Source organism: Salvelinus fontinalis, chromosome 4, assembly GCF_029448725.1.
Source record: "Salvelinus fontinalis isolate EN_2023a chromosome 4, ASM2944872v1, whole genome shotgun sequence".
NCBI lineage: Eukaryota > Metazoa > Chordata > Actinopteri > Salmoniformes > Salmonidae > Salvelinus > Salvelinus fontinalis.
Window position 1 is genome coordinate 68,646,383 of NC_074668.1, and position 13,433 is coordinate 68,659,815.

General features: G+C 44.8%; 1 protein-coding gene across 2 annotated transcripts in view; it reads left to right on the top strand.

The window, feature by feature from the left end:
• The first annotated feature begins 3,411 nt into the window (after positions 1-3,411).
• The window catches only part of LOC129852733 (transcriptional enhancer factor TEF-1-like), a 35,045-nt gene continuing 25,023 nt past the window's right edge, over positions 3,412-13,433 (top strand). For both annotated transcript variants that reach the window (XM_055918394.1, XM_055918395.1), the window contains exon 1: positions 3,412-3,662. In XM_055918394.1, coding sequence (XP_055774369.1) covers positions 3,461-3,662 — 202 coding nt within the window. In that variant the 5' untranslated portion in view covers positions 3,412-3,460. The remainder of the gene's footprint in view (positions 3,663-13,433) is intronic.

The following is a 13,433-nucleotide window of genomic DNA, read 5'->3' on the forward strand; positions in this document are numbered from 1 at the left end:
TGTTTGCAAACATGCCCCTGCGTTTGTTTCTCCATTAAGACAGCTGAGTGACCATAGTTTAGAGGACCTTCATTTGAAGAATATTCAAGGTGTTCTATGATATTTGTCTTGTGTTTAAAAACATGTTTTATTAGTAAAAAAAAAAAAAAGTGCAAACAATGTCTACTGCTATGCTCTAATGATGATATCCCTCTGTTCAAAACATCAAGAATGACTCACTTGTCAATGTCGAGAGATCAATGAAACAAAGGGTTATCAGTAATTGAACGATAAAGACATACACATCAAACTCTGGCTAATTGAGTGAACCTGGCCTCATATTTCCTCAGCATGCTCAAGGAGGTGATCATTCGCTTGGACCCAGAACTCATCTGGTTGTCGAGGTGCTCTCCTGATAGATGCTCCTTATGGAATAGTGACAGAGGTCAATTATTTAGGGTGATTTATTACTAAGCCAAATGACTGCAGAGTCACTTCAGCCATGCCCAGTGATTAAGCTGTTTTAACTCAATAGATTTATCTGATGTTCTCTAACACTTGTTCAGGTTAATAGACTACAGCGTGCTAATGACACTGTTAGGTTAAAGTCATTCATTCAGGGGACATACTGTAGAGTGCTTCTGGCTGTGGTATCTTGGTGGGAAATAAACTTCTTAAGGTCCTTGACAATGTATTATTCCATTGAATTGACTTTGGCGAATGGTGGCAATAAACGTACCAATAACAAGAGAAATGTGTATTCTATGACACCAATATGTCCTAGAAATATGTGGACATTGTGATATAATCAATGTAACTGCCACTAAGTAAATGCATTTCTAAATAGCATTGACTTACTGTAGATCTGCCAGCTGTACGATGTGGATGCTTCTACTGGCCAAGAGAGGTACTCTTGAGCCCCTTTGCTGCCCCAGTCTTTTAAACTCTTTGTGATTACATGGCATGGAGTGTGTACCGCTGTTTCCCCCCTCAGAGTAATCCTGCAGCAGATGCGGCTGCACACCATCCTCAGCAATGGATGGAGGAGAGAGAAAAGGTTTATTTATAGTGGTTATATTAACAAAATTAATTTAGAGTACCACTTAAAATGAATGAATTAGCCTACCAACTTGTATTATACCATTTCCATGTTATGTATTACCTCTCCACCCCTACCCCCTCGATCTTTATACCCCAGATTCAAATATATACTGCTCTATTCTTTTCATGTAGCAATATGATAGGCCAAGGCTCTCTGCTGCCCTTCCCTAGCGGTAAATGCTAGTTGTGGTTGAGAGCTCAGCTTTTTGGGGGGGGACGGGGGTGGGGTGGTGGATTCAATAATTCATTGCACGCTTCAGTGTAACAGTATTCATTTCCTGGTGTGGCGCGTCAGGGGAAACAACCTGTAGAAGAGCGGGGAAACATCAGCCCATAAACACCCCTCCAAATATCAGTGTTGTTTCCCTCTTTTGGAGGGAAATCATGAGCTAGCATGGACACCAGACGTGTCCAGACACTCACGTTAGCTCTCTCTCTCTCTCTCTCTCTCTCTCTCTCTCTCTCTCTCTCTCTCTCTCTCTCTCTCTCTCTCTCTCTCTCTCTCTCTGTCTCTGTCTCTCTCTCTGTCTCTCTCTCTGTCTCTCTGTCTCTGTCTCTCTCTCTCTGTCTCTCTCTCTCTCTCTGCCTCTCTCTCTCTCTCTCTCTCTCATTTATATATATAAAATCTCTATCTTTCTGAATGGTGAACCCCTGGAAAGAGTATTCACAGCCATTTAAGAAAAATAAATACTGTATCACGGAGAATACTCATTTTTCAGAATCCCTTACGGCATTGGCAATGACAAATGCAAAGGCATGTTTTTAAAAGGTCCTCTCAAAAATACCACTATTACAACTTGACTGGGTTTGACTTGTTGAAGAAGTAAAGAAAAAATCTTGCTTGAGATCAGGTATTACAATCATGACCGTGCTGTATGTGATTACCGGTGTAGTTTATTATTCAGTCTGGGTGGGGGGAGCAAGGCTGGAGAAAAAGCCCAAGCCATTTAGTGGTCGAAATGGACGTTTTTTCCCCTCCCTCATCAGTCTGTGAGTAAGTTCTGCAGTGTCAGCAGTCAGCTCACAAAAACGGAATTCAGTAAACGCTCCCTTCACTCTCTGGGAGTTTTTTTCCCTCCCAAACAGCTTGCTCCCATCCCCCCTCTCCCCCCTCACGAACCGACATTCTAGAAGAAACATATGCTGCTAGTCCCACTTCACAACAGCTTGTGCTGCTTGAATAGGATCTTGCCTAGAGAGGAAGCGGTCGTCTGGAAGGGGAGAGGAGGATAAGGAGGGAGAGGGGAAGATAGGGAGGGAGACTGGGAAGTGGGGGGGTGCTAGAGTGAAGGGCTACAAAAACATCCACCAAATGAACTCCCCAGTTGTGATTTTCACCGTTAAAATTCAACTCAGCATGATTGTCTACAGCAATACATAAGAACCTACATTGCTTTCATGAGTCACTTTGTGGACAATAGTTTTGATTGAGGAGAGATGGACACTTTTAGTTTAGGTACTTTTCTGCCTCGAATTTAAATGTGATTTCCTTCTCCTTCGCTTACAGTTTAGCAGTTTGAATGAGTTTTTAATGGGGATCTAATTCAGAGCAGGTTGTTTACACAGCATAAATGCAAAGAAAATTGAGGAATCTCACAGTGGAATTTTCTGTCAAGGGAATTCACAATGTGGAAAACAGACTCTTTCCTTGAACAAAGAGGACAGGGGATATTTCTTTCCGTTTGAAATTTAAAGTGGTACAGATATGGTTGTGTCCTTTCTTGAGTGGGCTTCTCTATTTCTTTTTGCCTCATAAACATTCCACAGTTATCCTACATGAATTTCATCCAGATTTAAGAGCCTATTTGACAGTCCTGACAGCTGGTATAAAAAGGCTTCAACTGCTCCTGTGCAGGAGATACCAGGTGCGCTGGATATGTTTTAGGGTTATGTTCTCATTAGATATTTTATGTCTGGAGTCTTGTATTTTTTATTTGCCTGCTTATCTATTTTGGAAAGTCAAGGAGGTGATTCTACTACAACAAGCTAAAAATGTATCCTGTGATAAAGTCGCTGCACGTGACCTCCATCACATCATTTGTTTTAAATGGGAGACGACATTAAGTATTTTCAATAGTACCATTTAAAATGTCGGACAAAAACTAGCATAAAGGAACGTTTCAGTCCTTTACATGGCATCTAGTAAAACTGTACCGCAGTCATCCTAATCCTAACATCATAGGTAGACAGCCAGGCCAAGAATCCTCTCCTGTTTGGCTCACCACACTATTGACCAGTGGCCATGAGCAGTGTGTTGTCGTCTTGGAGGCAGATGTCTGTGCTGTGGAGAGTGACGGATGGTTTGTGTTTGTTTATTTGGGAATTCCAGATCTCTCCCTACTGTGCTCCAGGCTTCGGCTTGGAGATCCCAAGCACCACCATGGACCCCAGCAGCTGGAGCGGCAGCGAGAGCCCTGCCGAGGACATGGAGCGGATGAGCGATTCGGCAGACAAGCCCCTTGACAATGACGCCGAGGGGGTGTGGAGCCCCGACATCGAGCAGAGCTTTCAGGAGGCGCTGGCCATCTATCCCCCCTGTGGGCGCAGGAAGATCATTCTATCTGACGAGGGAAAGATGTACGGTGAGTACATGGGGTCAGGGATGTGGGTTGGTACATGGGAGGAAGAGCGAGGATACCCTCCTTTGTAATTATATATTACAATTCTTTTTTACGTACATTTTTTAGATGGTAGTCACAACATTTCACTTTTAAAACCAATTGCATATCATCCTTTCGCACTCAAATAATCTTGTTATGGGACCATAAAAAGTGCCCAAAGTGACTGAGGAAGATTTTCAGAGAGACAAGTGAAACAATAGACTGGGAGGGAAAATGTCAATCAGGAATTCATTTGTGGGACTTGCAGGCTGTTAAGGGCTCCTTGGCGGTGGCCATACATTCATGTCCCTTCTCTGCAGAAGTAGGAGTCTATAAGTAAAGCAGCATTAACTATTAGGCAGGGGCAGATGGCACTGTGGCTGCCACCAGCTGTGGCTGCCACCAACCCCCCCTCCCCCATTCCTGGCTGGGTGATGTCATGGAAAGAGGGAATATTTTCTTTCTGCAGTGTTGGACTCTCTCACAGCCTGTCAGTGTCAAGTGAAAGCAGAAAGCCCCTCGGGGTGTTAGTTTGCAGCTGTCATGTGATCCCTCTGGCCAAACCAAATGTAAAGTCTAGGAGTCGCAGCGAAGCCCCCTCAGCTGCCGGTACAAAGAGGCTTCAGACCCCACGACCAAGCAGCTCACCACCCCAGCACCACCTCTCTCCTACAAGCAGAATGGGAGTGCCAAAGAAACTCACTCACACTCCCCCTGCTCAGGATTAGAGCATAACAAATAGGTTTGCCTAGCAAGTTTTAAATGATTAACGCTAAGGACAAGACTCACTAGTGCAGACTGGACACGCCAGTCTCGTTTTTGGTTGGACGCATTCTTCTCTCTGATAAGAGATCAAATGGCCACCATCAGACAGTTATATTTTAGCTCAGGCACTTCTACCATTTCAAATTCCACAAAACAGCATTTAACATAAAACAGCACGTTTTGTGTCAAATGCAAACCTTCGGAGAATTGATAGGTCTTTGCTGGCTCTGCTGATGCATAAAGAATATGATAATAACCGATTCAAGGTTATTCATTTTCATAAAAATCCATTGTCTTCTGCTCTGTTTGTTTCCTGTGCTATGTAAAGGGATGTGCCATGCAGAGTGGTGTTTACAGCTATTCTGTCAGTGGTTGTGTTATTGGTGGTATTGAATGTACCTTGACCTGCCTGAGATCAGGGGGATTGAGCGGAGGTCAACCATGCCAAATGTGCTGGGTATCCGGTTGCATATATACTCACCAGCATAATCCACTGTGTCCCCGGACTGGCCTTTCACTGTGCCCTGAGCCAGAGATGTTAGCCCCTCACAGTAAAATATTGACTGAAATATACACTCATTGGCCAGTTTATTAGGTTCACGGAAATGGTTCGCTCCTACAGACAGTGAGTCACTTGGCCGTGGCTTGCTATATAAAGCAGGCAGACCGGCATCAAGGCATTCAGTTACTGTTCGATTGAACATTAGAATGGGCAAAACAAGTGACCTAGGCGAATTTGCCTTGTGTCAACAGTACAGGCTGGTGGTAGTGGTGTACTGGTGTGGGGAATGTTTTCCTGGCACACGTCAGGTCCCTTGATAACAATTGAGCAACAATTGAACACCACAGCATATCATGCCCCAAAGAAGTCAGGCTGTTCTGGAGGCAACATGCGTAGGTGTGTAAATCGAGTGGGATGATCCTTGTATTGAAATAATGCTTCAAGTACCACTGAATTTTATCAAGGGATCTGTTAATGGACAATTTATTATGTGAGTAACACTCTCTCTTAATTTTCATGCTGCACAATTCAATTGCTTTTCTGTGGCACAATGGCCAACGGATCCAAAGATGTGAAGACAACAAGCTTACATGCTGCACATGAAAGCTCTATACAAGGTTGTTTGTTGTGCCTTGGAAACAGACTGAGTCGAGTGCCAGTGTTCAGCTGTGTGAAAGAGCTTTTGAAAGACAGTGTGTAGAGGAAGATTTGGTTTTGTTTTTTTCAGGGGGCTGGGGAGGAGGGGGGACGTGGTCTTCTTTCAGTGCCTAACTAACACAAAGTTTGGTGGGACTTTGAGGCGGGAGGGCAGGGAGGGAAGCAGATTGGAACTGGTCTCAGTGTGTTTGTGGGCTTTTTCTGGGGGCAAGGCTAGCTGTTCTGTTCAGCCCTGCAGCTGTTGCTGGGTCCTAGTGCCAAACCCATCATAGCGTGAACTGTGACCCCACTCATACTCACTGAGCCATTAAGAGGACTGTAGCACTGCCCAGTATGGAAAATAGACTGCCTTTTTACTGGGACTGTTTTGATTTAAAAAAAACATGGGTATAGTGTTTGTTTACATATTATGACTTTGTAATTAAGGAAATAGTAAGAAATATCAAACATCTTACCTTCAAGCAATTTCTCCAAAAATAATTTCACTCAAATGTTATTGTTTTATTAAGAAACACTATTTGCACAAAAATGTAATAATTATCAAACATTGAAATTGTATTATTATTATTATTAGAAGAAGAATGCCCATTTTTAGAGTGTAGTCTTCTATGGATGTAGTCAGTGGTGTTGTAAACTGTGGAAAGATGCAGCTCTCAATGAGGCAATGTTGTCTCACAGGAGACACTGTGTCTGACTGGAGAGGCAAGAGGAATCTCACAACCCAGCCTCTTCATCTCCCTCAGGAATCTCACACCTTCCTTCCTTTCTCACCAATCATGAATTGTTGGGATATCTGTATGATGCCGGTGTCATTCTTTAAAAAACAGAGAACAAAGGGGATATCTCTAGAGGTACCCCCCGTGAAAGCAGATTTACCAGCAAGAGCCTCATCTTTAGACATACCGACCTGTTGCATTTCCCCGAGAAAAACTGAAGCGTTTTGTTTATGATGATAGATATGTGTCTGTTTCTCCCTGCATGCTACAGATTTCCATTAGTGAGGTGCAGGGCATCACTTCAGAATGCCACCAGAGATGATGAGAAAGCCATGAAGTGGTCCTCAGTGCTGATGGAGGGCATTGATTGGTCTGAAACGCCACAGTGATTTGTGTTTTAAGAGGGCGAGCCGGGCCCTGCCACCTTAGAGCATCTCCCCTCACAGAGCCTTGTAATCCTGGTCCACAGGGTTTGGTCCTGATGGACAGACAGACAGACCACCACCTCCCCTCTCATGGCATCTGTGACAGGTGGGGGGGTGGAGACGCAGGTATTTTGGTGATGAGAGACCCTGGGGATAGTACTGGGTACCGTGCATAAAGCTCATCACAAGAGGAACCGTCCTGAGTGCCCTTAAGCCCTTTGGTACCCCTGGGCCGAGTGCAGTTAATTAGCAACAGTCTCTATAGCAACTGCCTCATGGTTCAAAACAATGTCTAATTTCGGCTTCTTAGCCTATCGTGGCGGTGTTTACCTGAAGAGCTTTCTGGTGCCCTGAGTCTCATCGGGGCTGGCGCCGTGCCCAGTCTCAGAGGTTAATTGTGACTGGGGTGAACAACAGCACAGCTGCATGGTAGGCAGAGCCTGGCCCTGGGCTGGCTGATGAGAGGATCATGAAAAGCACAGTGAGAAAGTGGCTGTGGCCCCAAGCCCCCAACACTGCTGCTTACTTACATAATTCACCTGCTGTGCAAGCTTCTATTTAACTCAGCCCAGAAATGGGGTTGACGCATGAAATGACATGCCCCACGTTATGAATGTATTCACTGTGTATTTGCATTTACGCGCTAGCCTTGCAATACAAGTGAGTGAATCTTTCCCATTTTACTGCTGCCAAAGAAAATCTGAATTCATTAAATTTTCCCAGGTGTTGCCTATAGTCACATTTCTTGTATTTTACGCCCATCACTTTCAGAGGATGGCTGTATCTAATTCTTGTGTTCCATTGCAGAGCTGTTTAACTCTGGTGTGTGTGTTACATACCGCAGCAAATGATTCCACTTTAAATCAATGTAGATAAAGCACTGGCACAGCTATCATAAACCAGTCTAAATATCACAATATGTTTGTGTTGGAGCAGTGAAGCCGTGGCAACAGTAATGATTATGATGTGTCAAACGACCATCTGTGCTCTGCTCTTGGAGGCTGTCTGATTGGGCCCTATCTGTGCCTGGCCAATCACTACACTGTATCTGTTGAGTTTAGAGGTGGAAAATGTTTACTGCTTTCTGTCATTTCAGCTTGATGACTAAGGTACTGGTAAGACAGGGCTTTACATACGATTCTGGAGATTGGTGACACTATCAGTCCACATACAGTCCACGTATGTCTTGGTCCTTCTTGTCTTTTGAAACAAAGCTTTCCCATTACTGCTATGCTGTGTGCTCTGTCATCTCATCAGTGGGCCGACCCATGCCCCTCGTACGGACACTAAGTGGCACTTGGTTTGCAGGGATGCCAAGGATGAGTTAGGCATAATGAGCAGACCTGGCTCACCCCCGATGGCCCAGCTCTGTGCTTCTCTGGGGCCCGCCTCGCCGGCCCTGCAGTGCTTCCAGAGACAGCGAGCGGACCTGAGATCCCCCGCTGGGCGGATAATGAGGAATTCTGGGATCAGCTCAGGCTCCCTGAGTCACCTGCATTCACACAGATTGGAGTGTGCGGAACTTCAGGCCGGAGAGGCATCAGACACCTCCACAATAATCCCCTCTTTGTTCCTGAGCCATTGTGGCAATGGAGCACTGCTGTGTTTTTACACACATAAAGGAAAAATTCCAATTATATTATATTTTTCTCCTGATAAGAGGAACCCTTGAAGTGCAATCTGAGTTCAGTCTGGACGGGCTGGATGTTGGCATTGTGAGACTAGCAGGGGGTTGTGTTGAATAATGTAAAGGATTTAAAGGTCACGAGTTCATAGGTTGACACACCAAAGTTATGTAGTCATTCTGGGTCAGTCAGTGAAGATGTTTCTGCTTCTATCTGCCCGTCTCTCTGTTTGTTTGTCATCTGCCCTGCCCCACTCACTACAGTATATTTAGTTTATTCTCAGGGACAATGCTTCCAATTGTCTGCTCCTTAAAATTCTGTCGGATTTTCAAAGGGAGACTGTTGCAGTATAACGAGACTCACATGACATTTCAGCCTCTAAAATTCGAGGAGGGTACCTTTTATATGTGCTCTTTGTGCTGTCACTTTAAACCAAGCTCAACGCTGACAATCCTGCTGCTGCTTGCCTGCACCTGTTGTTGTTTTCTGCCCGTGGCAATGAAGAGAGAGACGTGTGTGTGTGTTCGTTTAATACGCCCAGCACGAAAAGTATGAGGACAGGTGATAGAAACAGGTCGGGTTATATTTAAAACTGGATTTCATATCACTTATGTAATTGTAATGTAATCAATTTACATTAGAAGGGATTTTAATCTAGATTCTCAGCTTTTTTGATGATCAGTACTGTTATTTTTTGTAGGGGTCTCCCCAGCATGTAGACCACAGTGTTGACCTGTGTTGATATTGAAGTGACCCTGTGTGTGAGGTGTGACCAGGCATGGCATGTTGGCACTTGTCTTAGATTCCTGTCTCCTGCCTGCCTGCCTGCTGCATTAACCAGCCTCAGGCTGTTGGGGGATTGCACCACGCTTGGCTGCTCAGCCAGAACAATGGGCCCTGGACTCTTGTTGTTGTTATTTGTTGACCAGTGGTTGACGGGATGCTATTGGCAGGTGCTTAAATAGTGCTAAAGAGACGGCTTGCTCGCAGACGGTGCAATAGGAACGGAGATTTTATTTGGATTTGATTTGATTTGAGATTGCGTGCAACGTTTTTGAATATTGAGGATGCTTTTGGTATATCCATATGTCAGGGTTGGATGAAGGAAAATCCTTGTAAATCTCTTTCCGCTGGATTTGTTTAGTGGCATTTAGGGACTTTTCGGTATATTATGTAAATCCATCAGCATACAGTAGCTGGTATGTCTGTTATGAACAGCAGTCTCATCTGCCGCTGATGCAGCCCGGTTTGTCTTTTGTAGGTCAGGACCTCAGTTGGTTTATCAATGTCCAGACACAGGCTCCTCATCAGAATGGAATGTACCATGGAATCTCAGATGGCTTAGAGACTGTGAGAAACCAGACCAATTTATACACAGACAAAGCAGACACACGTACATGCATGTAGGCTAAACACACACACACACACACACACACACACACAAACACACACACACACACACACACACACACACACACACACACACACACACACACACACACACACACACACACACACACACACACACACACACACACACACACACACACACACACACACACATACACACACACACACACAAGCGTACACACACACACACACACACAAGCGTACACACATAAGCACGGACCTCTGTGTCCTAAAATGATCAACACTGAGGCTGTTTTTATCATTAAATGATTGTAGAAAATACAGTGTTTGTTTTTCCCATGTAAAGGACACAATCGGGTTTTCAAGTTCCATCCTGTTCTAACAAGAGACGAAAGAGCGCTTTCTTAAGGTGCCATGTAATTCCTGACCTGCAGGGAAGAGAGAGGGTTACAGTGTGCTCAGTTGTGATTTGACCATAGTGAGGTTTGCTCAATGTTTTATCAGGAAAGGTTTGCATGTGAGAGCAGGGTTAGGTTAGTAGGGAATATTCTGCTGCCTGTGTGTGTCAGGGACTTTATGGGGTGTGTCCCAGCAGGGAAGCCTGTGTGAGTCTCTTTAGAGCTGGGCTGGTTTCAGGTTGCACGCTCCCAATTGGCTGCTTTTGTTTGAGTAAAATGCTGGAACTCTGGGCTTCTTAAAGATGCAGTGTCTTATGCTCTCCATTCATGTAGAGCATCAGTTTAACACTGATGATGGCACCATTTTATATTTATGAAACCCATTCTACTGATGAGACCAACCATTCTACAATGATAAAACCATTCTGTGTAATCAATGTTTTAATTTTTTATTTATTTAACCAGGTAGGCCAGTTGAGAACAAGTTCTCATTTACAACTGCGACCTGGCCAAGATAAAGCAAAGCAGTGTGACAAAAACAACACAGTTACACATGGGATGAACAAATGTACAGTCAATAATACAATAGAAAAATCTGTATACAGTGTGTGCAAATGAAGTAAGGAGGTAAGGCAACTAATAGGCCAATAGTGGCGAAGGAATTACAATTTAGGTATTTACACTGGAGTGATATATCTGCAGATGAGGATGTGCAAGTAGAAATACTGGTGTGCAAAAGAGCAGAAATACTAAAACAAATATGGGGATGAGGTAGGTAGTTGGTTGGATGGGCTATTTACAGATGGGCTGTGTACAGCTGCAGCGATCGGTAAGTTGCTCTGACAGCTGACGCTTAAAGTTAGTGAGGGAGTTATAAGTCGTTCCAGTCATTGGCAGCAGAGAACTGGAAGGAAAGGCGGCCAAAGCAGGTGTTGGCTTTGGGGATGACCAGTGAAATATACCTGCTGGAGCGCGTGCTACGGGTAGGTGTTGCTAAGGTGACCAGTGAGCTGAGATAAAGTGGAGCTTTACCTAGCATAGACTTATAGATGACCTGGAGCCAGTGGGTTTGGCGACGAATATGTAGCGAGGACCAGCCAACGAGAGCATACAGGTCGCAGTGGTGGGTAGTATATGGGGCTTTGGTGACAAAACGGATGGCATCGTGATAGACTGCATCCAATTGGCTGAGTAGAGTGTTGGAGGCTAATTTGTAAATGACATCACCAAAGTCAAGGATCGGTAGGATAGTCAGTTTTACGAGGGTATGTTTGGCAGCATGAGTGAAGGAGGCTTTGTTGCGAAATAGGAAGTCAATTCTAGATTTAATTTTAGATTGGAGATGCTTAATATGAGTCTGGAAGGAGAGTTTACAGTCTAGCCAGACACCTAGGTATTTATAGTTGTCCACATATTCTAAGTCAGAACCGTCCAGAGTAGTGATGCTAGTCGGGCGGGCGGGTGCGGGCAGAGTTTGGTTGAAGAGCATGCATTTCATTTTACTAGCATTTAAGAGCAGTTGGAGGCCATGGAAGGAGTGTTGTGTGGCATTGAACCTCTTACCACAATAGAAGGTTTGGAGGTTTGTTAAAACAGTGTCCAAAGAAGATGTATACAGAATGCTGTCGTCTGCGTGGAGGTGGATCAACGAATCACCCGCAGCAAGAGCAAAATCATTGATATATACAGAGAAAAGAGTCGGCCCTAGAAATGAACCCTGTGGCACCCCAATAGAGACTGCCAGAGGTCCGGACAACAGGCCCTCTGATTTGACACACTGAACTCTATCTGAGTAGTAGTTAGTGAACCAGGCGAGACAGTCATTAGAGAAACCAAGGCTGTTGTCTGCCGATAAGAATGCGGTGATTGACAGAGTCGAAAGCTTTGGCCAGGTCAATGAAGACGGCTGCAGAGTACTGTCTTTTATCGATGGCAGTTATGATATCGTTTAGGACCTTGAGCGTGGCTAAGGTGTAACCATGACCAGCTCTGAAACCAGACTGCATAGCGGAGAAGGTACAGTGGGATTTAAAATGGTCGGTAATCTGTTTGTTCACTTGGCTTTTGAAGACTTTAGAAAGGCAGGGCAGGATGGATATAGGTCTGTAACAGTTTGGGTCTAGAGTGTCCCCCTTTGAAGAGGGGGATGACCGTGGCCGCGTTCCAATTTTTAGGAATTTCAGACGATACGAAAGAGAGGTTGAACAGACTAGAAATAGGGGTTGCAGCAATGGATAATTTTAGGAAGAGAGGGTCCAGATTGTCTAGAATGGAATCTGTACTGTACCTCTATATTTTTCAACCAGTGCTCCTAAAGCCTGAGGTTGAAGCCTGTCATTGTATGACCAAGGTAAAGCCCATATGATTCTCAAATGTACAAACTGTAAGTCTGTTTGTGAAGAGGATCATGAAGAACAGGTAGGAGATATACTAGCCTTGACAATACTGCAGTGTTTATCGCAGAGAAGCAGACAAAGGAGCTGCTCTTAGAACACTTCTATATTCATATCTCAACAGCAGAGAAATGATCACATTGGGCACGTTTACTATCATTTACTATCATTTACTATCGTGTTTGGTCTGTATCACCGGCAGCTATCTCTTCCAGACTGATTGGAGCTGTCAGACTGTTACAGCCTTGAGAGAGATGATTGTGTGCGATTTCTCTGTTGGAAAAGGATAGAATTCCCTCACAACTTTGAGAGATAAGGTTTTTACTTTCAGCCTGTGTGAGTTAAAGAGAAGCTCACAGGAGAAGGAGAGGCAGACCAAAGTTGGGCTTTTCATTTACACATATTGGTCGCCGCTAACAGGTTTTTCTTTGTGTTCAGATGCCGGATTGATCCTGAGAGATTGAAAATATTGATTTAACCCTGTGAGGAGGCGGGTGGGGGTGCCTCCCTGCCTGCCAGCCAGCGTCATGTTCACACATCGGCCGCGCTCCGCTACAAGTTCCTCAGGGGACTCCTAATTACCGCCGCCCTTACAGATTAGTCCAGCAGCCAGTCCGACTGTAGCCTGACTCCCTGGTTGTTTATTTAATCCCTGCCTCCCTCCTTCTCTCTCTCCTCCTCCCCCACTACTCCTGAAAGACACACCCCGACCCAACGGCCAGGCCTGCCTCTGTAGTAATGTATTTGATGATATACTCATCACATACATGTGATCCTGGCTCCTAATTGATAGAGTGATTCAGACGAGTGCTGGCTGCGTTAATTGTTCCCCGGTGAGCGCATGTATTGCTCTGAGAGGGGGGAGTAGGCCTCAGCCGCAGGCTCGCCTGAGCAGGACAGG